Source organism: Copadichromis virginalis, linkage group LG7 (genome assembly GCF_057382275.1).
Source record: "Copadichromis virginalis isolate Kocher_CV1m ecotype Utaka linkage group LG7, C_Virginalis_male_GT1.1, whole genome shotgun sequence".
Lineage (NCBI taxonomy): Eukaryota > Metazoa > Chordata > Actinopteri > Cichliformes > Cichlidae > Copadichromis > Copadichromis virginalis.
The window spans coordinates 61,122,173-61,146,464 of NC_140624.1; the positions used below are offsets into that span (position 1 = coordinate 61,122,173).

Below are 24,292 nucleotides of genomic sequence, written 5' to 3' on the forward strand. Positions count from 1 at the left end.
CCTGCTCATCAGTTCCACTTGCTCCTGCGCTACAATCAGATGAGCAGCTCTTAAAGCTGCTATGATCATTGACTTTATATATGGAGCAAATGGCAGTGTTGAATATCTGTGAGGGGATCACTCCTATTGAGAAAAAGAAGATGATTATCAACCAGCTTTGCACTCTCTCAACTCTCTCAGTTTAAGTTGGGAAATTAATTATAATATTAGTCTTGAATGACTCCCAGTATTATTGCTGCTAACAATAAGGATTCTCTGCTACATTTAGCTGTTAAGATTAACACCTCCTTCATCCATGCTGCAGCCCCGTTCAGTGCAGACTGCAGTAACTGGTAGCAGAAAATGTAATGCACCACAGTCAGAACCTTTAAGCTTTGCCAAGGACATATGCAGAACACTGCTATAAACTATGCATACTGTATATTAAGCCGGGATTGGAAAAATCGCAGTGGATATTACAGTCCGTTTCACAGCACCCCAAGGTTCAAAGAGATATGGACGGCAGGTCTGTATCAGTTACAGCACGGGTATATCAGACTTTATACAGGTACAATATTATAAACTGAGTACACATGAGCTGTGCAGCACAGTATTACTATGAACACCTGGGAGTTCAAAGCAATGATTTCATAAAGGCACTCTGTGAGAGCTGAACCTCTGGTGTATGACCTAGAACAGGGGTGTCAAACTCAAATACACAGTGGGCCAAAATTCAAAACTGGAACAAAGTCGTGGGCTAACATTAATATTTATTGAAAAAAAAAATCTTCCTCCAGATATAAGAATGAATCTTTTCTTATGGACTCAAACACGTTTTGCTGAAAAACTGAATATGGAACAAGCAAAGCTTAATACTAAACAATATATATATTAGCTGTATAATACCAGTAGGCCAGCTCTAATAGTAATTTGGCATGGCTTCGCGGGCCAAATGTTATTAGGCTGCGGGCCAAATTTGGCCCGCGGGCCAGAGTTTGACACCTATGACCTAGAACATTCAGAACCAGAGATACAATCAAAGATCAAAGGAGAGAATATTTGAGGGAGCACTTAAGTGTGAAAAACAGTGAGGTCCTGACACTGAAAATGGAACGCATTAAATATTTAAAATCATACTCGTTACAGTGCTCCTCTCCGCAGCACAGCACTTGTAAAAATATGAGTGAAACTTACTGAAAGCAGTCTCTCTGAGCGGAGACGTTCTTCAGGTACTGCTTCAGAGCCTCACAGAACTCACCAAGCTGCTTCTGGGAAACCACCATCTCCTGACGAATCAGCAGCAAAGACTGAAGGAAGAGCAACAGAGACGGCAGTGTCAGTTTTAATTTAACAGCTTACTGTTCTGTTTGTTGTCTGTCTGTTTCTTTATAGTGAAGCTGTATTAATATTTGTACTGTCTCTTTAAAAAGAACATGAAAGCACAGCTTAGGCTTACAAAGTTGCATCTGAACAAACCACAAGACTTCTGGAACAATGTTTTTTGGACAGACAAGACTAAAGTGGAGAGGTGTGGCCTAAAGAGCAGCGCCAAATTTGGCAAAACACAAACACAGCATCTCAGTACAAACATTTCATGCCAACTGTTAGCACGGTGGTGGATCGGTGATGGTTTAGATTGCAGTCACGGAGTCGACCATGAACTCCTGTATACCACAGAATCCTAGAGTCAAATGTGAGGCTGTCTGTCGGCCAACTAAAGCTTGGCCAAAACTGGGCCGTGCAAGATCAAATCAAATCAAATCAAATCACTTTTATTGTCACATCACATGTGCAGGCACACTGGCACAGCACATGCGAGTGAAATTCTTATGTGCGAGCCCCACAAGCAACAGAGATGTGCAAACACAACAACACAAACGAGCAAAATACAAGAATGGCCAACCTGAAACTAATAAATATATGTACAATATATAATAGTGTATGCATTTCTGGATGTGTATACTAAATATTTTCCTACGTGTGTGTGTGTGTGTGTGTGTGTGTGTGTGTGTGTGTGTGTGTGTGTGTGTGCGTGTGTGTGTATACACATTTTTACAAATTAAATAGTAAAAAAAAAAAAAACAAAAAATAATAATAATAAAATATATAAAATATACAGAGTTGAATATGTGCAGAACAAGTGGCATTTATATACAGTGTGGAGTGCATAATGTTGAAGAGGGCAATGACACCAAGCATAGCAGCAACGTTACACTAGAATGGCTGAAAAAGAAAATAATCAAGATGCTACAATGGCCCAGTCAAAGTTCTGAACTGAACCTGATTGAAATGCCTCAGTGGGACCTTGAGAGAGCCTGCAAATAGGGCTGGGCAAAACGATTCTTTTCTTAATCGATGAATCTAGCGATTGATTTTTCGATGCATCGATGAATCTAACGATTAATTTTTCAATCCAATTATATTTTGATTTGATTCGATTACTGATTATTTCCCCATTATTTGACTTGTATAGACGGTTTGTCCGTTGCAGAAGCTGCTCCTGGATGCGTTTGAGGTCCTGGTGCATAGCTGTCATGCTTTTATGATAGGCCATTTCCACCTTACAAAGCTGGCAAACGACTGAGTCACTTCCTTTTCTGTTAAAATATCCCCATACTGTAGAACTGCGTATTCTAGTGATGGGTCGGTCGCGAACGAAATGGCTCTTAGAGCCGGGTCTTTGACGTGAACGACGCGAGCCGGCTCCTTATCGCGGGCCGTGTTTTTTTTTTCTTCTTCTTTCTCTCACCCTCTCTCGCACTTTTTTTCCGCTTCACTCAGCATGCGAGCCTTGTGCTTTACGCTGGGAAGGGGGAGGGGGGGGGGGGGGGGGGGTGTAGTTACACTCAGTAGCACAGGAACAGAGCGGGAGGGAAAGACAGAGAAAGAGCCAGGGACAACAACGTCACATTAAAAAGGTATAGTAATCATCCACAACTATTTTCAGTTGCAGATGATAAAGGATTCAGAAAGTTTATTCATGCAGGACCATATGACAGAGAATATGCAGCTTCTTTTTGTTTTCATATTATAATTCATATTTAATTGTGTTGTGGTTTGCAGTGTTTTGTGTTGTTTCACTTTAAATTTGTAAAAGGAAAAAGCTGAAAATTTAAATAGTTAAAAGTTGAAATGTGAATAGTAATTTGCACCAGAGGTACACTTCAACTGTGAGAGACAGAATGTGAAAAAAAAATCCATGAATCCACATGGTAGGATTTGTAAAGAATTTATTCGTAAATCAGGGTGGAAAATAAGTATTTGGTCAATAACAAAAATACAACTCAATACTTTGTAACATAACCTTTGTTGGCAATAACAGAGGTCAAACGTTTACTATAGGTCTTTACCAGGTTTGCACACACAGTAGCTGGTATTTTGGCCCATTCCTCCATGCAGATCTTCTCGAGAGCAGTGATGTTTTGGGGCTGTCGCCAAGCAACACGGACTTTCAACTCCCGCCACAGATTTTCTATGGGGTTGAGGTCTGGAGACTGGCTAGGCCACTCCAGGACTTTCAAATGCTTCTTACGGAGCCACTCCTTTGTTGCCCAGGCGGTGTGTTTTGGATCATTGTCATGTTGGAAGACCCAGCCTCGTTTCATCTTCAAAGTTCTCACTGATGGAAGGAGGTTTTGGCTCAAAATCTCACGATACATGACCCCATTCATTCTGTCCTTAACACGGATCAGTCGTCCTGTCCCCTTGGCAGAAAAACAGCCCCGTAGCATGATGTTTCCACCCCCATGCTTCACAGTAGGTATGGTGTTCTTGGGATGCAACTCAGTATTCTCCTTCCTCCAAACACGACGAGTTGAGTTTATACCAAAAAGTTCTACTTTGGTTTCATCTGACCACATGACATTCTTCCAATCCTCTGCTGTATCATCCATGTGCTCTCTGGCAAACTTCAGACGGGCCTGGACATGCACTGGCTTCAGCAGCGGAACACGTCTGGCACTGCGGGATTTGATTCCCTGCCGTTGTAGTGTGTTACTGATGGTGACCTTTGTTACTTTGGTCCCAGCTCTCTGCAGGTCATTCACCAGGTCCCCCCGTGTGGTTCTGGGATCTTTGCTCACCTTTTTCATGATCATTTTGACCCCACGGGATGAGATCTTGCGTGGAGCCCCAGATCGAGGGAGATTATCAGTGGTCTTGTATGTCTTCCATTTTCTGATGATTGCTCCCACAGTTGATTTTTTCACACCAAGCTGCTTGCCTATTGTAGATTCACTCTTCCCAGTCTGGTGCAGGTCTACAATACTTTTCCTGGTGTCCTTCGAAAGCTCTTTGGTCTTGGCCATGGCGGAGTTTGGAGTCTGACTGTTTGAGGCTGTGGACAGGTGTCTTTTATACAGATGATGAGTTCAAACAGGCGCCATCCGTACAGGTAACGAGTGGGGGACAGAAAAGCTTCTTACAGAAGACGTTACAGGTCTGTGAGAGCCAGAGATTTTCCTTGTTTGAGGTGACCAAATACTTATTTTCCACCCTAATTTACGAATAAATTCTTTACAAATCCTACCATGTGAATTCATAGATTTTTTTTTCACATTCTGTCTCTCACAGTTGAAGTGTACCTCTGGTGCAAATTACTGACCTCTGTCATCATTTTAGGTGGGGGAACTTGCACAATCGGTAGCTGACTAAATACTTTTTTGCCCCACTGTATGTGGAGTAAATAAAAGTATATTTACGGTGGCCCCTACAGACGAAGCACGTACAAACTCTGAAGTGCGTACAAACTCCGAAGCACGTACAAACGACAACAGAAGTGCTCCAGGATGCTAGGGGCAGTGTTGAGCTTTTGTTACCTAGTGGCTACACAAGCCAGCAAGTACCAACGACCGGATTTGGTGTGTGGTAATAACAGGTAAATGAACTTTTTTTAATTTTTATTATTTGACTATATATTAATGCTTGTGTATAAATACACAAACAATACACATATGCTTTCATGCTTTCAATTGTGTAATTTAGGTGATCTAGGTAGCTCTGTTTTGGAAGTTCAGTTCATGCTAGAAATGTGTTTTGGAGTTTGTACGTGTTTTGTCTCTAGGGGCCACCGCATATATTTATATATAAACATATATAAATAAAACCACTTTTTTACATTAGTAATTCCTTTTGTACATAATTTTATATCATTGTTAATAACAAATTAATTAAAGCAACAAAACAACCTGAAGAGCCGGTTCGGAGCCGAAAGAGCTGGCTCTTTTTAGTGAGCTGAGCCGAAAGATCCGGTTCCCTAAAAAGAGCCGGAAATCCCATCACTAGCGTATTCGGGTACAGTGATTTAAGTCAACTGCGGCTGCCTCACTCATGTTGCCACTACTCACTGCCACCATGTCTGTTTTGAAAGTGACGATGCATCGATGCACATTTTTTTACGTCGACGTATTTTACGTGTCGACGTAATCGATTATGTTGACGGAACTAATTTCACCCAGTGAGAGCCAGTAACAGCGGATGTATTAGGACCATTGTGGCTAACATCTCTCGAGCAATGTGCACGGCAGGACATGAGAAACTTTAATATCTGAATGCTGTGGAAAACAAACAATTACGTTAACACTAAAAGATGTGAAAGGCGCATTAGCACGCTACTTAGTAGCCTCTGTAGAATAGAATAGAATAGAATAGAATAGAATAGCCTTTATTGTCATTGTACAGAGTACAACGAAATTGGAGTGCCACTCCCTTGGTGCAAGTTTCAATAATAAATATAAATGTAAAATATAAAAAGTACAAAAAAACAATCGTAAGTACTCAAACAATAGTATGTACAATATATACAGGATAGCAGCATTAATATAATGACAGTATGAATAGCAGCATAATATAATATAATGACAGTGATAGGCTAGCATCCAAAGTAGGTTAATCTCTATAGACTGACATGTAAAAATGCCCAACTTCAGCTTTTAAATGATCATGTTTATAGCCTGGCTCTCTCTCAAAAACTGTGGTTTTTCATTTCATCTTTTATAAGGGAAGCAAAGTTGTTAAATTATGTGTGGGGCTGGGACAGATGTAGCTGACAACCGTGTGAAAGGCCTCGCGTCTGCTAAAAAAACACTAAAGAAAAAACAACATGGCTGCAGTCAGAATGTATAAAAATGGTATAAAAATGACCAGTGGATGGTGGATGATGTCACAGTGAGAATCATCCTTTATACACAGTTTTTGAGATTTTTCTTTGCCTGCACCAACATGTCAGCGGGCTATGTGGTAGTTAGTTTTAACAGGCATTTTCTTGACATAGATATTTGTGACCGTGCTATAGATGCTAGTTTTAGACAAGCTAATTTCATGTGATTAGGATAGCAGCTGTAGTTACCAGGAGATTTATAAGACACATCTAATTTTTTATTCATCACTTGTTAAATTATTATCCATTTACTAGAGCTACGAGCAATTTCTCTGATACTAAATTGAAATGTGAGGGAATGATGCAGTGCCTTTCTAAAGTCCCCGTCTCCTGCGGGTAAAAGCATAGACGTTCATAATTTCACACAGCCTACAGAAATTTTGTGATGGGGGGACTTCCTGGGGACTCTGGGAAATGATGAACAATTAGAGGCTGAATGATTATTAGCCGTTATTGGTATGAATCCCATTTCTAACAAGAACCAAAGAACTGTGTCTTCTTTTGTTTTAATCAGATGAGATTAGCTGCAGATGTCTTCAGCTTTTTAATATGCCAGCATTACTGTAGCTCACTACAGTAAAATTAAAAATTAATCCACTGTGACCTAGATAATTCCAGAAGTGTCTCACTGACACAATATGCCTTCACATGCTCGCATATATGCAAATGCACACACTTGCGCCCCCCTCGCGCATCATCTGTCACACCTCTACATCTCTCACTAACACACTCATGATCTTATTTCAATATTATTTAAGGTATAACAATTATGTAATATTTGAAGAGTAAGGAAAAGTCCCATAATAAACTGCACCAGGATTTATTTCCTGTTATAAATCTTTAATTAGTTGAATGTGCACATTTCAAGTTATTACATGGAAATAATACAATTAAAGAAAATAAGGTTAACACTTTAAAAGTATCCAGAAACAACAGTGCTATAAAATAGGCCAAAACCTTTAAGGAATCAATAAACAGAGCTAATGAAAAACATTACAAATTAAAATGTAGCATTGACAAATGAGAGACAAGTATTTGCTCTGCAGTGTTGGACAGTTAAACCTTGAGCTTGAAAAGGAAGCCTTTTAACAGGGTTTAGATGTCAGATCTGAGAAGTCTAATACAAGACTGACGAAAGAGCTGAAATGTATAATGGAGCTAACCTTCAGAGGGGTTAAGTGATCAATAAAATAAAAACACTGAATTCTGTATGAAATCAAATCTGCCCAATTTGATGCAACAGAGAAGAAACAGGTTTGACATGGCAAACATGTAACAGCAAAACATCCCATCAGCTGTTTCTGCAGTTATGTCTGCCCACGTGACGACACAGAATCAGACCTCATCGTCAGCCTGCTATAGAAAACCACGTTTTAAACACGTTTTTAACTGTTAACTATTAATTTTAGAAAGTTTGGCATTTTTGTTTTCATTTTAGTTTAAAGTCACGGTATGCTGCTTTTCTTCATTTAGATCAAGAAAGCAATGAAAGCGTACAATACCAACTTCTCAAATGTATTTATTTACAAAAGCTAGGATTTTAGGAAAGCTCAGTAATGTCAGCATAACATTGAGCCTTGTGGGACTCCACATGAAGAACCAAGTTAAACACTTTGACATCTCTTCCAACACACAAAACAGAAATAGATTCAAGATGCAGGTGACATCATTCTCTTCTACCTTAGGACTATTTTATTTTTATGCTTAGACCACTTTTACCTCACCTAACCCTTTTCTTCCAGCAAACAGCAGAACACCTGCAGTTCTTTTATCAAGCATGCAATCTAGTCCTTCTGTCTGTGCTCCTTTTCTATTGTCCTCATTCTGGGTGCTTGAGAATACAAATGTGATCCCATTCTACAATATTTCAGAAGGCTTTCAGCCCTTTACCCTGAAACAAGACATCCTAATTGTTTTATGGACGTGTTGCTGCTGTTAACAGGATATTAAATATCTGATCGATCAACTGATTAGCAACTGGAAATAACTTGCTATCCAAACATCTTAATAAGAGAGCTCTCCATTTAGCAGATATTAGCCACAGCTCTTGCAGCTTGTACTAGTGGAGGCTCTCATTTCATTCATCTCATCTGCATTTGTGCGTTAGTGTGCATCTGCTGATTGTTTTATTGGCATGTTATCACTTTACAACACAGTTTATCTTCTGCAATTAGCTTAAATTGCAATCAAGAGGCAGTGTCAGTGCTGCAACACTGAGGTGCATGAATGAAAACCTGGATGTTGCTCAGTAAAGACGTGTTGTACTTACGTGATTTACAAGGCAATGATTGCATGGGCACGCCAGATTGAGAACCCACAGCAGTGATAAAACTTGACAGAATTATAAAGCCTACTACAGCCCGCCTAAAAACATCAACATACACACAAACACGCACAGACGTCCTACCAACTCAATTAGAAACACTACATTGCCCAGCAGCTTCTGTTAATCTAATCACTACCACTCCATTAACCATCCAGCTTCCCTTACCGAATCACTATGATTACATCTGCTCCCTGCTGACTCTGTGGCCCTGCAGAGGTGATAAATCAGGAGACCCTAACTCTGCAGCGCTGTTTTCTCTGTCGCGCTAACCTCTGTGGTAACGGTCAGTATCAAAGCTGTATCCATGTCAGTAAGAGCGCAGGTGAACCTAAGACTCAGACCAGTTTGCTGAAAAACAAGATATAGGTTTAAAAAAAGACTGCAAAGTGATTATACAGTAATAATCTAAGAAAAACCCGAATAATCCTTATAATCCTAATAATGCCTTCTCATTTCTCCAAACTGGATATAATGGAATTAGGTTAATCATCCACACATCAGATTAGACCTAATCAGTTTTATTTTGAAAATTCACAAAACAATATATGCTTTATGTGGTACATTTCTTTTTTGGCTTCATGTTTATGAGCTTTTATCTTTAGCTTGATAAAGCAAACTTAAGGACAATGTTGCTAGTCAGTCTGTTCAAGTCCATCATAAATCTTCTGTGTTTTGAGTCTGTACAGCTTACAGAAAGTGGAAATATCCATCACTGCTACTGTCATAATTATTGATATACTGAGCGTTCATGACTACTTAGCGTGTTTGATTGTTTACAGGAGCCTGACTGACAGAAAGCCCTTCCCTGGGAACATGCACATGTTGGAAATGACAAACCATTTGAAATTAATTGTAACTATTTGTAACTGTCTAGAGCTTCAGGCTGTACCTCCCAGTCTGTCTCAGATGGATCTGTAGTTGTCATGAAAATGCACCTGAATGTGTGCAAACATGTCGCATCAGCAAAATCATCTACAGTAAAATGAAACTATAGACAGTGAAATCCAATCCTGCAGTGTTTGTGAGTGTGTGTGTGTGCTTACAGGACACTCTTTACTCTATGAGTCTGCTTGATTGGACAAGTGGCTGACTACCACAGTGTCATAAAGACATGTGGAGCCTAGTTCACAGGCTTGTAAAAATGTTATTGATTTCTGTATTTTCCTGTTCCTGTCTCCAGCTCTGCAGCGACTCAAAAGCCGTGGTTAAATGTCAGACAACAACAGCTCTGTATCAGAAATGTTTCCAGAATTTTAGGCACAGCTGGGAAGCAAGGACCTTTCGGGCATGGGGGTGGGGCATTAAAAATGAGAAGATTCAAACCATACCACTTTTAAAATGGTTTGAAAATTCAGAAATGCTTCCCCAGTCCAAATTTGTCAAACACACCAATTCATTCGTTTCCCACAGTGCAAACAGTGAAAGCTTGGAAACATTTTAAGACCAGAGTTTGTGCAGATGGAGCTGTCTGTGTCTATATTTGGACCCTTCCTTTATGTTTTAGAACAAACTTCCAAGCTGCCGCTTTCATTTTGCTTTAATGTGGATGATTGTTGATGAATGCCAAACTGTGTGACACCACCTATTTGTCTGCGTTGGGCTCTGAGTAACCGTTTTCTCAATTGATTGTAATTTTGCTCTGCAATTATCAGCAAAACACAGTACTACACTGTAGTAAACACATAGTATATTGGCAAATGTATGTCAAACCAAAAGCATTTCTCTTTCTGTCTCCCTCTTCACGTCTCTATGTAAATCCCCAGTGAGTTTTTAAACCACCAACTCTGTAAAATATGCAGAAATCATCACCTTCTATGAAGGACACACTATGTAGATACTGTGCTATATGTGTTAAGCCTGTGGGCGCTAATGTGTGTGCGTGTGTGTGGAATATGCTCTAATGTGGATTATTATGTACTGGGTGTGAAAATGGGAGGACTAGAGGGATGTGTGGAGGATCAGTCTAGTGTTACCATGGGAACTGGGAAATACCCATTACCCATATAGGTCTTCTATATAGGTATCATTTGATTGTTGGGGTTTTCTCTTAGTCCTATTTCCATTTTATTTATGATCCTGTTTGTTATCACCAGTTCTTCTCTCCTGTTATTTCTCTTTGTTTCTCCTGCCATCCATCAGCCCCGTTTTGAGTTCAAGGAAACCCTCACTGATTGATCCCTCATTGATTATAAGAAGAAGAAGGAGGAGGTAACAAGCCACTCATTAGTTTAGAAATAAACAGCATTGCTTGTAGCTGCAATTACAAATACATGACTAAAGTATTACTTGCACTCACCTGCTGACTGCAACAGCAAGAGAAAAAGAATAAATACATAAGAACAAGAGCAGCCCTTCACTTAAAGCAGTGATTGGCAGCCTTTTGAAATATCTGGAGAACTAAAGATCAAAGTAGTTGTTATGTAAGAGTAAATTACTATAATTTTCGATTTCCCTTGATTGCACACTTGATTGAACAATGTAAATGACATAGGACGTGACTATTTCATGGTGAATAGGTTGACCGCTTGAGGGCAGAGTACGCTTGACAACAGTGACAGATTGTGGGCTTACAAAATTGTTATATCTAACATATTATTGTGCAAACATATTATTACAGAATCAGATGTGCATGCAAGCTTTCTTTTTTGTGTCCATCAGATATTTGGTCATGTATAGGTAGTTAAAAAACCACAAAAAAAGTGCTTGCTCAAAATTGTGGTAAGTAGAACACATTTTATGGGTTGTATAGTTTTCACATGACAGAACAAGAGTAACACCAAGAAATATCTGTATGTGTGTGTTTGTGTGTGTGTCCCTGTCCTTTCTTTTCATCTGACCTGCTTCGAAACTTTGAAAATGTGTTGTTGGGGACCCCAGAAAGTAAGTGCAGCGTCCAGCTTGGAGTGTTTTGGATCAATGGTTTGTAAATTGTGGCTAAAGGTTTCAAGCCAGGTATCTTGGTGATGACGTGTATATAAATGCTGGCTATGGATAGTTTAACTTTCCATGAACATCTACATTTCTATTTCCCTAAAATCTCCATAATAGTTAGGGGAGCTTCCGAGTTTTACTTTTGACATGATACAATTTTATTTAAATGATTACCAATTGATATAAAGATAAAAGAGATTTATGAGTGCATCTTTAAGAAATGATAACCATATGATTGCCTGTTAAAGTTTCCCTCAGTCCTCAGTCACAGTGAAGGGAAAAAGAAGAAGAAGAAAAAAAAAAGGAATTTCTAAGTTTAACAGATTACATTTTCTGATGAATGAAATCTGGAACTGGACCAGGCTTTAGCATTTCAAAAACAAAACCAATTAATCAGATTGCGGCTGTAGTGTGCAGCTCCTAGATGTATTAAAATTCCATCTCTGAGACTATTTTAAATGGATCAGCCTGCCAAAATTAGGATGAGTGGCTGCACTGAACAGTTTGAGGTTTCATAATGCACTAATGCACTGCGGAAATCACTTTGGAAACAGTATTACAGTTATACTGCAATTAACAACTTGAATTACATACGTGCACAAATGGCTTGGATGTAAGTATTGTCTTTAATATCATTTAAAATCATTTTTACATTTGTAGCATTTTCAGTTTTGACACTGAAACACTGTCTGTTGGCTATGGTGAATCCCTGTGTTACTATCAAGTTCCAGTCACTATAAAGAAGCTGTAACTGAAACAGCAGCTGTACCTGCTTGCCTAACACCTGAAGTATTTCAAAGGACAGATTCATTTTTAATGCTGCCACCTTCGCTCATTCATTAATTTTACGCATCTCCCAGTGACAAACAAAGCCCAAGCACTTCTCCTCTGAAATTATCTGTGTGTCTCCCTTGCCTGTCGCACATACCTTTCATGGGAGCTCTTCCTATTTGTACATTAATTCAGACGAGGTATCTAACTTCAGAGGGGCGTTTCTTCTTTCTTCCTTTCAGGATAACTAACTTTGTATCCTTTCAGATTGCATTACCTTGATTGCTCATATGCAAAGCTCAGTGGGCTGTTGCACAAATAGTAATGACCTTCAGGTAGCAATGATCATGTGGAATAAGAACTAGGGAATTTTTGCTTTTGAAATATCAACCAGAACCTCTCTAGCCCTGGAGGACTTTCTTTCTTCTCAGCTTATGAATTCCTTTGAGCACCTCTAATTTCATTCTGCTTCATGCTTTTCCATCCATCTTCCAAATTATTCCTTTTATCAATGTTTACATCTGTTGGTGAGGGTTGCATTTTAGTGGGGCTTCCCTGCATACATCTCAAAGCACGTTTATAAGCAACTCATTTACAAAAATACTATCCCCACCCCCCCTCGGTTCAGGTTTGACTGGGCCGGTTAGATAACCAAGAGTGGAAATACTATGGAGTAAAACTCATAGTCATAGTCTGTCTCCTTTTTCAATAAAGTCAAATCACGTATTGTGTGAAAGTTGAGAAGCACATCAAAAAATTGATAAGCATCTTCCAAAACTTTATTCCAAAAAGACATTAGCTCATAAAATGTCTAGTTGTGTTTATGAAATCTTAGACCTTTACATTTACAAATCCCTCATATTAAACCCAGATAATAAAAAATTCATCCGGTTATTTTGAAAGTGCGTGACCCTATGGATGACACTTCTCAGCCTGGAAGAATGAACAAAACAACCATTGCCAAAAGGCTAACACAGGCATAGGTTCTGGGCTCCCTCTGAATTGTTCTCTTTTGTTTCATACCCCGTTGTCTTTATGGTTCACCAGTGCATAATAATTATACGAGGTACTGCACCTGATTTAGATTTGAACAGTCTGCCTTTCGAGTTGAGTTTCTCCATGAGTTTTAATGTTGCTGCAATATTTAGGTCACTCCATGGAACTCATACTATGGCCATTTACATTTGTGCATTTCGAATGCGTGATTGATCTCCTCCACTGTGTCTTCAACTTTAATTTCATTTTTGGGAAAAATAAGAAGTCACAGGAAGACAAATCTTCCAAGTGATGAGCAGAGACTGTGTTATTGTGGCCAATAAAACCCCGCGTTTTCCTTGCCCTGCAGCCAGCCATAGGCTGTACAGTATATAAAAGACAGACCAAGTCACAGTCATGTCACCCACTCATTTCTGGTTGTATTTTGAAGCCTCTGGTGTTTCATTTTGGCTGTTGCCACATTGTTTGTTTTTGTTTGTATTTTCTGAGCTAGAAGTTACCATATGGGGATCAGGTAATGCTAACAAGTCTTATTAATAATCTGTATTCATAAACTGTATGGGTGCATTGCACAGACATACCTACCCCCCACAAAGCAAGCAGCTCTGGCCCGGATCTGGTGTGAAGCTGGCACTGCTGGCTGACTTCTGGCATGGTAAGTGGTATGTCATTCAGATATGGGCCAGGCCTGGCATAGATGGCACTGTTTATGTGATGGCATGCCACATCTGGCCTGATTGTGGTTTGGTTTATGTGGCCCAGGCTCATAGAAAACAGGTCTGGCCCAGATCCGGCATCAAGCTGGCACTTGTGACTAACTGGTGTGGGCCAGGTCTGGCAATGATGGCGCTATTTATGTTCCTATTTTCCTATTTTAGTTAGAAGACCCAAATGCCATGTTCCAATAATATATTGCTATGATAGCCAACGTTTCAAATGGAAGTGTGATAGGTTTGTGAGTGTACACTTTATCGAAAACCGAGTGAGGGTTTACTCATGTCTACCACTGGGTGGTTGTAGCTCAGGAGATCGAGCAGGTCACCTACTGATCAGAAGGTTAGTGGTTCGATCCCTGGCTCCTCCAGTCTACATGTCAAGAGTGTGACTGTGTATGAATGTAGTTAGGAAGCACTCAGTTTAGAGAAAGTGTGTGATTGGGTGAATGTGGCATGCTGTATATAGCACTTTGAGTAATCTGGGAGAGTAGAAAAGTGCTATGTAAGAATCAGTCCATTCTCTGTTTGAACAGAGTTTTGTCATGTTACTTTTGCACTGTTATGTTCTGGCACATGTTGTTATCACATGGCTTGATTAATGTACACATCAGGCTCACATCTGGGGCCAGAGCTGAAACTGTTATGGGCCAGCACAGGGCCAGTGTGTCTGCAACTGGCCTTGTGCTGGCCCATGTGTGGGCCACTTCTTGCAAACCAGATCTGGGCCACCAAAGAGCCGTCATTCTTTGCGGTATGTGGGCCATGTGTAAGCACATTGTGTGGGCCAGATCCGGGCCATACCAATTTTGCTACCACTAACTAATAGAGATGATGGTAAGATACTCTTGTAACAGAGTTAAATTCTGCAATTTTACTCACTAATACTGAGTCACAAGACTCTTCAATAGTATTCACAACACAGCGAGTCATGTTTCTCAGATAATTCCTTCAACAATGCTCCATAAGGCACCAACACCACAAACAAATGGGCAATGGTTAGAAGAAGTAAGGCCTAGGAAAAAAACCCCACCTACCAAACAGTTGTTACAAACAGTGATACCAACGCTGTTATGTCGAGCACTTTGGAGTTTATAGGAACTGATCTGCTCTTGGAGCCAGCCTCATGTAGCTTGTGACATTAAAGTTTAAGTCTTATAGAGTCTAAAACCATGGAATCAATTCAAATTACACACTGAATGCTGGATGGATAGCACTCTCCTGACTGCACGTTTCACATCACAAAAAAGCTATGGTTTGGTCTGATGACAACAAACTCTTGATCAGCAGCGTTGATCACTGGAGCACTAAGCGAGCAATCTAAAATTAGCACATGAATTTTGTCCAGGGGTGCACGGGAAGATGACCTTGAAGGTTACAATATTTTCACTGGTCCAGTCTTAGAATATTACAATCACACCTGGAATTGAATACAACAAAAATATGGTTGTACCTTACTGCTGGTTGTTGTTTTCCATTGGTTTGATCCTGAGATTTTGCCTGCTTTTCTGGGAATTACTCTCTCTCGCTCTCCCTTGTTATCTCTCCTTTTTTAAAAACATTAATTCTACCTGACCTGCTGTTGCTTTTATCACAATCTCCCACATTTGTCTTTGTTTTTTGGGCAATTTGCAACGTACCGTTGTGCTATTTCTCAGAGTACTCCATCTTGATGTTGGCTAGTAATTAAATACGGATCATAAAGTGCGTTATTAGCACAGGGGGGAGAAAAAACACAGTATGGCTACATTTGGATAACAGTGGGGCTTTTTGGTACAGTTAAGGCAGGATAAAAGCCTGCACCAAATCAGTCAAAGTCAGTTAATAGCGAAGGGAAGTAATAAAGGCAAAGCTAAAAAAAAAATGGAGGTGGAGGAGAGGATGAGTCTAGATATCTCTATCTCTTTCTCTTTCGTGCGCAGGCACGCACGCAGGCACGCACGCACGCACGCACGCACGCACACACACACACACACACACACACACACACACACACACACACACACACACACGGGAACAGATACAGTGAACAAGCTGTCAGGTTCCTGGCTAATGGGACTAAATTGTGTCGCAGCATAGACGAGAACAAACAGAGAGTGAGAGGTAGAGAGAGAAAGAGGCAGTGGGGGTTGTGGCTGATTAAAGCACGGTGGAGCAGTTATTGAATTTACAGAGAAATTCTCCAGTGCCATGAACACAAACAGCTACCAAGGGGATTGGTGCCATTCAGGGAACAAGTGCCACCATTCATATATCACGAGTGCAGACGCTGAAAAGATTCCAGTCTCATAGATTCAGATCTCACATGTGTCAGACATGATTGTAATATACCACCGTCCTGTCATCAAGTCTAATTTTGCCGTGTAAAAAGGAATATTTGCACAAACTTCCTTTACAAACTCTGACATAGTTGCTAGCATTTTAACTTTGGTTATCGGACATCTTTATGACCACAAACAAGTTGGACTCAACAGGAAAAGAAATAGCTCTTTGTACCTTTAAAGGGAAACACTGGTGCTACATTTTTCTTCTTGTCAGTAATCCGGACGGCTCGTGGCTCCAAGCCTGACACACTCAGACGTTCACTTTTTAAAAAGGACTCTCAGAAAAACAAGTTCAGTCACAAAAAGCTGAACAATAGTTTTTATTTATTATTATTATTTCTTCCAATTCTTGAACCTGTGGAAAATTTTCTGTATTCTGTATTTTCTGTATTCATTTGTAGTAAAGCATCAGTCCAAAGTGTCCAAAGTGTACTATTGTACATTTTCTTTCTAAACTTCCATGTCACCTTGAAAAATCTCCAATGGTGCATTGAGCAGGCAAACCACTGGGCTTCAAAACACCTGGTACCCTGAAATCTATATGACCTCCAGACTCTATAAAAAAATCTATGAATTCTCTTAGTGTGCCTAATATAATTTATACCCTGGATATTTTATGAAAGAAATTTTGCGAGTCAGGGCAATTGAAGCAGCAAGAAGGATCTCACTTGGAGCTGGACATAACGGTCAAAGCTAACTGATCCATCATGTGCTGCTTCATGAAAGGAAAGCAGTGGTAACCTCCATGAAGCAGTGAGGCTGGGGGTTGTGAATGAAGAAAATACATGCTAGGAGCCCTCTTCACACTCCTTTAGCACTTTAGTTGTGCAACACTTCTGAATCAACTGCTTCACTGGAGCACAGCTGCAGGCCTGAGAAAGCCATATGTAAGACTTTCAAGTTCATCTAATGCTACACAGAACTGCAATTAAGATTAGTGTAACACCCTAAATAGACACAATTGCATATAAAGCAGCAGTCTCTCTCCAAGCATGACTTAAGATGTTATGAAAGCTAACAGGACGAAAATGCATTTAGAGAAATAATTTGATATTCTGGGAAATGTGCTTATCCTTGCAAAAGCAGTGTCATGCCTGCAAACTCATTGTAAAGCTAAAGCCAGCAGTGTATAGATGGTTTAGCTTTCTGTACAACAGGAGCAGGTGCATTGCTTGTTAATATTATACCCAAACAAAATTTAAAAATAAATTTTTGTTTTAGATGAAATTGCAAACTGTGTGTAATGACATAATTGAGACACGCGGTGCTGGCAGGTTAATCCTTACTCCCACATGAGCTTAATCAAAAGACATAAAACATGGAACTGTCAGAACATGCATCTGTCCAAAGGTCTGCTAATACACCACCTCCAAAGATTGCTTATTAATTTGTTAAATCAATGAGTTTGAGTCAGGAGTATGTGTTTCTTAGAGTACAAGAAAGGAGGCATCTCATCTACCCACTGCCCAGTTATCCTGTACTCACAGTGCACTTAACAAACCAGGCCTGAGTACACTTCTCAGACCTAAGTCCTGTCTCTCTTTGCACCCACACACACGCTTCTGAAAAACGTTTTTGTTTTTTGTTTTGTAAGTCACAGTGATGTTCATGACATTATGCATTTTGTGGCTTAATGGGGGCATTTTCTGGAAGTAATGCTGTCTTCTTACAAAAGTTACAGATTTTTTTTAACAACCTAGCACCGCAGTTTTGATGGAGGCAGTTTTTTCATTTTGAGGAAGCATTGGCGCTACAGGTGTGTGCAAGGTTAGCAATCAGAGTACTGTATGCTATACCCGAGACCAACTAAATGCTTAACTGCTGAATGCTCACCCATCCTTTGGCCCTTTATGCAGCTACTAGTTAAATCAACTAGACTTTGGGGGCCAAACACTTGGAAACACCAGTGTTTCTAGTGCTTTCAGTGTCCTGCATTAGGTCACACTAATAGACCCTGTATGGCCATGCATTCCATTAAGTATATTTTGTCTTAAGTTTGTTTTCCGTTTGCCAAAACTAATAATATATCCACCATATGGACAGAAGTACAGTTTTGGAATTCAGGTGATTTCAGTCCCATTGGCACAAGTGCTTAGATATTTAGTTTGGCTTTACAAACAATGGTGAAAAAGTGAGTTGTTCTAAAGAGCTACCTAAGTTACAGTTAACGTTCTCTACTGGCATTCTCTACTGGTCAAACCTCCACTAGCATTAACATCAGCACAAAAACCGTGTGCCAGGAGCTTCATGGCGTGGGTTTCAGTTGCTGACAAGGTCCTGTAAGTTATATTGTTTGCTTACTATGGAGGTCACTTGTTAACCAAGCCAGTTCGCTAGTGTTATTATTAGCTGATAACCTCCACCCTCTCACACACCACACATATGGTCACATCTAGTTTTAAAAGACTAAGATGGCAAAGACAAAAATAACAGACTCTAGATTTCAAGACATGAATCCAAAAACTAATGTGTGAAATCAAGAGTAGCTTTCAGAAAGTAACGCATAAAACACAAGAGCTCAATTTGTCAACTTCATGCAACTCTCAGCAGGAAAACCATAAAATGTCAAACTACACCTGAATAAGTTAATAATCTGCTCATTTTGATATGTGGGTTCAAATGACTAGGGTACAAGTGAAACATCGGTAAAGTAATTTGATTCTGTGTCTTCCAGGTGTTCTGGTAAAACTCTTATAAGCATATGAAAGAAAGAACAAACACTTTCATTAGTTTTACAAGATGATTGCATTCTGCCCAGCAAAAATCAGGTTTAGACTGACAAAGCACAGTTTTGTAGCACTGATTCAGTTTAAGGAAGGCCCCTAAGTCATTCTGCATCTGAGTCAGCACTACTGGAGTTTGAGAAATATGGTCCAAGTAAGAGAGCTGCTGCAGAATGTGTGACCCCTTCATATGGTCATATACATATTCATAAGTTTTTGATTTATTTTTCATACTAGTCTTCAAAGCATCCCGAATGTCCCTCTGTGAATCTCACTTTCTCCTCTACGCCTGCCTGTCTGCTTAATTTATCTGGAATACATTAAATTCAACATTTCAGACATTTATTAATGTCTCTGTTAGGAATAAAGTATGGCTCTGCTTTCTCAGTGTCATGGTCCTGAGTCCTTACTGAGTGATTTTGTGTTTAGTGTATTTAGTATTTATTTATTTATTGTCATTGTCAAGAACAATGAAATTGTGTGTATTTATTGATGTTATTATTATTATTTATGGGCTGTTTTGGGATGGTTTGCGTTTTGGGGTTTTGGATACTGGGTTTCTGGCTTTGTGCTCCCCCTGTTGGTCCCTGGTGTTAGTGTTCCCCTGTCTGTCAGGCCCAGCTGTGTCTCCCACTGTGTGATTTCCCAGTGTCCCTCTGTGTATTTATAGTGTGTGTCTGCCTCTGTTCCTGGTTGCGTCGTCTGTGTTCATCCTCTGTGTCACCCTGCGTGCTCTTCCTGCTGTCCTCCCTTCATGTTCAGGTTTGCTACTCTTTGGTTTAGTTTCTCCCAGTTTAGTTCATCCTTAGTTCTGTTTTGCCATCCCCACTTTATGTTCGGTATTCTTAATAAATCACCCTCACATCTGAATAAGCGCTGCATTTGAGTCGTCCTTCCACACATCACACGGCTGCTGCCCCAGTCATGACACTCAGCTTGGAACTTTTGCTTCCTGATCCCCTTCTTTCTGCTTCTTGTTTGTAATCCTTACAAACTTACTTTCCCAGTGCTAGCTTGCATAATGATCTGGTAATTGATTTTGAATCTTCTCTCCCTTTTCACCCTTTTCCCTGTCTTGTGATCTGTGTTTGTGAATGGTAGGGCTGCCTTCAGCTCTCCCAGCATTTCTCCAATTAGAGTACACATCTGTTGGTCATCAGCACATTATTCTGCAGCATATCTGCCCTCTCCTGCTATGGTCTGACAAATCGTTGTGCCAGTTGCAGTAGTTTTGCTGGTGCTAGTGATTTGCACGGTTTAGTTTGCTCCACGTATCTTTTGTTCTGATCCAATTTTTTCTCTGTTTAGACCTGCCCAGCATGGGTCAAGCGTCCAACCTTTGGCTCCACTCCACACTTATACTCCCTCAGCCATTAGTCAATTCTGTCTTCCTTTCTGCCTGCCTGCCAGCTCTGCCCGTCCTGCTCTCCATTCCCGAGCCATCCCAGCCTGTTAGCTCCATCTCCAATGATGCATCTTGTCCTCACCCAACTACTTAAGTTTTCTGATTAAAATCCTGTTTTGAATCATAGCCAAACAGAGTCAGTTTATCTTGCTTTTTATTTCCAGAAATACTTATTCAACATGACACTTATGACTTAAGTAAATATGTTAAAAAACAAACAAACAAACTGGCAGATATGATGAATAACTATAGGACGCATCCTTTTAGCCCTGAAAGCTGCATGGCTCCATACAGTGGGGCAAAAAAGTATTTAGTCAGCCACCGATTGTGCAAGTTCCCCCACTTAAAATGATGACAGAGGTCAGTAATTTGCACCAGAGGTACACTTCAACTGTGAGAGACAGAATGTGAAAAAAAAATCCATGAATCCACATGGTAGGATTTGTAAAGAATTTATTCGTAAATTAGGGTGGAAAATAAGTATTTGGTCACCTCAAACAAGGAAAATCTCTGGCTCTCACAGACCTGTAACGTCTTCTGTAAGAAGCTTTTCTGTCCCCCACTCGTTACCTGTACGAATGGCACCTGTTTGAACTCATCATCTGTATAAAAGACACCTGTCCACAGCCTCAAACAGTCAGACTCCAAACTCCGCCATGGCCAAGACCAAAGAGCTTTCGAAGGACACCAGGAAAAGTATTGTAGACCTGCACCAGACTGGGAAGAGTGAATCTACAATAGGCAAGCAGCTTGGTGTGAAAAAATCAACTGTGGGAGCAATCATCAGAAAATGGAAGACATACAAGACCACTGATAATCTCCCTCGATCTGGGGCTCCACGCAAGATCTCATCCCGTGGGGTCAAAATGATCATGAGAACGGTGAGCAAAGATCCCAGAACCACACGGGGGGACCTGGTGAATGACCTGCAGAGAGCTGGGACCAAAGTAACAAAGGTCACCATCAGTAACACACTACAACGGCAGGGAATCAAATCCCGCAGTGCCAGACGTGTTCCGCTGCTGAAGCCAGTGCATGTCCAGGCCCGTCTGAAGTTTGCCAGAGAGCACATGGATGATACAGCAGAGGATTGGGAGAATGTCATTTTGTCAGATGAAACCAGAGTAGAACTTTTTGGTATAAACTCAACTCGTCGTGTTTGGAGGAAGAAGAATACTGAGTTGCATCCCAAGAACACCATACCTACTGTGAAGCATGGGGGTGGAAACATCATGCTATGGGGCTGTTTTTCTGCCAAGGGGACAGGACGACTGATCCGTGTTAAGGACAGAATGAATGGGGCCATGTATCGTGAGATTTTGAGCCAAAACCTCCTTCCATCAGTGAGAACTTTGAAGATGAAACGAGGCTGGGTCTTCCAACATGACAATGATCCAAAACACACCGCCCGGGCAACAAAGGAGTGGCTCCGTAAGAAGCATTTGAAAGTCCTGGAGTGGCCTAGCCAGTCTCCAGACCTCAACCCCATAGAAAATCTGTGGCGGGAGTTGAAAGTCCGTGTTGCTCGGCGACAGCCCCAAAACATCACTGCTCTCGAGAAGATCTGCATGGAGGAATGGGCCAAAATACCAGCTACTGTGTGTGCAAACCTGGTAAAGACCTATAGTAAACGTTTGACCTCTGTTATTGCCAACAAAGGTTATGTTACAAAGTATTGAGTTGTATTTTTGTTATTGACCAAATACTTATTTTCCACCCTGATTTACGAATAAATTCTTTACAAATCCTACCATGTGGATTCATGGATTTTTTTTTCACATCCTGTCTCTCACAGTTGAAGTGTACCTCTGGTGCAAATTACTGACCTCTGTCATCATTTTAGGTGGGGGAACTTGCACAATCGGTGGCTGACTAAATACTTTTTTGCCCCACTGTATATGGAAATGTCAATCAGTTAATTCACCTTTTAGTTGGATTTCAATTAAATCTCGATCAGACAGAGGATAAACATTGCTCAGCATCATTCAATAATTTAATGGAATTAATTCATCTTTTTTTTAAACAAGCAAAAAGTGAAACGAGCAAATCTGTCTGTTAACTCAGACTGAACTCAGTGACTGCATTCATCTGACATTTTATTAGAAGAAGAAGAAACCCATAATATTTGCTCTTTCTTGATTACATGTGTTTAATGTATTTATTATTCTAATAATCATCATTATTATCATTATTATTACACATCAGGTCACCTTATTTAATTATTTAACATAAGTGAAATCAGGAAACAGTTAAAACAGGAACAACTCACATTTTTACATTAAACCAACTTAAAATGATTGACAATGTATTAAGTTTAGCACAACCAGCATTTTTACATTGTTACCCTTATATTGAAACACTAACACAACATTATGTCCAGGCAGCCATGGCTGTTAGAGGTTTCTGGCACAAATTCACCTGCTGCCAATGTGCACAGTAGACAGGATGAAGTTGTTCTTTAGACTTCTTTTAAGATTAGGCTTAAAAGAAGAACTTTCCTTTTTGCTAAAGCATATAGTTAGGGCTGGATCAGGTGACCCTGAACCCCCCCTTAGTAATGCTGCAATAGGTGTATAGAATCGTACTTGTTATTAAGCTCTGTCTCTCTTCCACAGCATGTCTTCTATCCTGTCTTCCTTCTCTCATCCCAACTGGTTGCAGCTGATGGCCCCGCCCCTCCCTGAGCCTGGTTCTGCCGGAGGTTTCTTCCTGTTAAAAGGGAGTTTTTCCTTCCCACTGTCGCCAAAGTGCTTGGTCATAGGGGGCCATTTGATTATTGTTTTTTTTCTTTGTATGCATTATTGTAGGGTCTGCCTTACAATATAAAGTGCCTTGAGGCGACTGTTCTTTAGATTTAGATTTATTTAAATAAAATTGAATTGAATTGAAATGAACTTCAAGTGTTGCTGGAACTCTGATCACAGTTCTTGGTCCCCGACTTTTTCCCACCAGGAGGCTAACCTTTATGGTTTTGAGAGTCTCCTCTGGTGAAACACTTCTGTGATTCTCTCAGTTGGGTCAAGATGACAATAACAATAATACTGTTAAAATGACTCTTGGTTTAATGTTGGTGGGAGGTCAGTATTGTGCGTGTTAGCTGCCCAGCATGACTGCATTCATGTGATATTTTATTAGAAAATGAAACCTATAAGAGTGGGTTTTTGCTCTTTCCTGAGTGCATGTGGTTAATTTATTATTTTATTTAGTTGAATAACCTGTGCAAAGATATACTGCGCAGTCAATAAATCTCGGGTAAAAAACACAACACATTCATGCTATTTGTGCTAAAAAGACCTCATAAACCTGCACCTGTGTTCTCTGATCCAGCCTATCTACATTCTTATTCCCTTTTTTTACACCTTTAAGCTGCGTCTCTATCCCACTCCTTTACACTTCCATTTTTAGATTTCATTGGCTCTGGCTTCTTCTGTTTTTATTGCATCTCTTGTCTTTTTTCACATGCCACTTGGGGATCAAAAGACAGTGTATGTGATTGAGTTACCTACTTCTCATAACAGCTCATTGTCAGCCAGCCACTCACTGCTGACAAGTATCCACTACAAATAAAATGCACATGCTAATTCAGCTCCCCAACTGCAATGTCAAATTATCTTTACATCTCTCATGTAGTACGTGATCCTATTATGATCCCCTTTGTGCCGATACAACTCACGGAGGTGTCTTTGTGATGAGAGGAGGCGTGATTGCTTTGATAGAACAGTGAATGGGCAGGGGAGATGATGGGTAATAAAATCTTTCTCCAGGAGGAAAATAGAAGTTATAGGTGGAGGGGTGAAATTATGTAAAGGTGAAGTGGAGCATGACCTTGTTATGAAAAACTGCTGTTAAGATGCAAGAGAGGTGTACCACAGAGAGTCTGAGTGTTCACAAGGTGATGGTATACTCAGCTGTAAAGCAAGAAGAAACAGTTGAGGAGAGGCAGCGAATGGTGGTGGTAGAAAAATTA

The 24,292-nt window shown here is 40.2% G+C and overlaps 1 protein-coding gene across 2 annotated transcripts in view; it reads right to left on the bottom strand.

The window, feature by feature from the left end:
- necab2 (N-terminal EF-hand calcium binding protein 2) overlaps positions 1-24,292 on the bottom strand; it is a 153,956-nt gene that overhangs the window by 16,429 nt on the left and 113,235 nt on the right. For both annotated transcript variants that reach the window (XM_085464585.1, XM_085464584.1), the window contains one exon: positions 1,174-1,286. In XM_085464585.1, the coding sequence (XP_085320711.1) occupies positions 1,174-1,286 (113 nt within the window). The remainder of the gene's footprint in view (positions 1-1,173; positions 1,287-24,292) is intronic.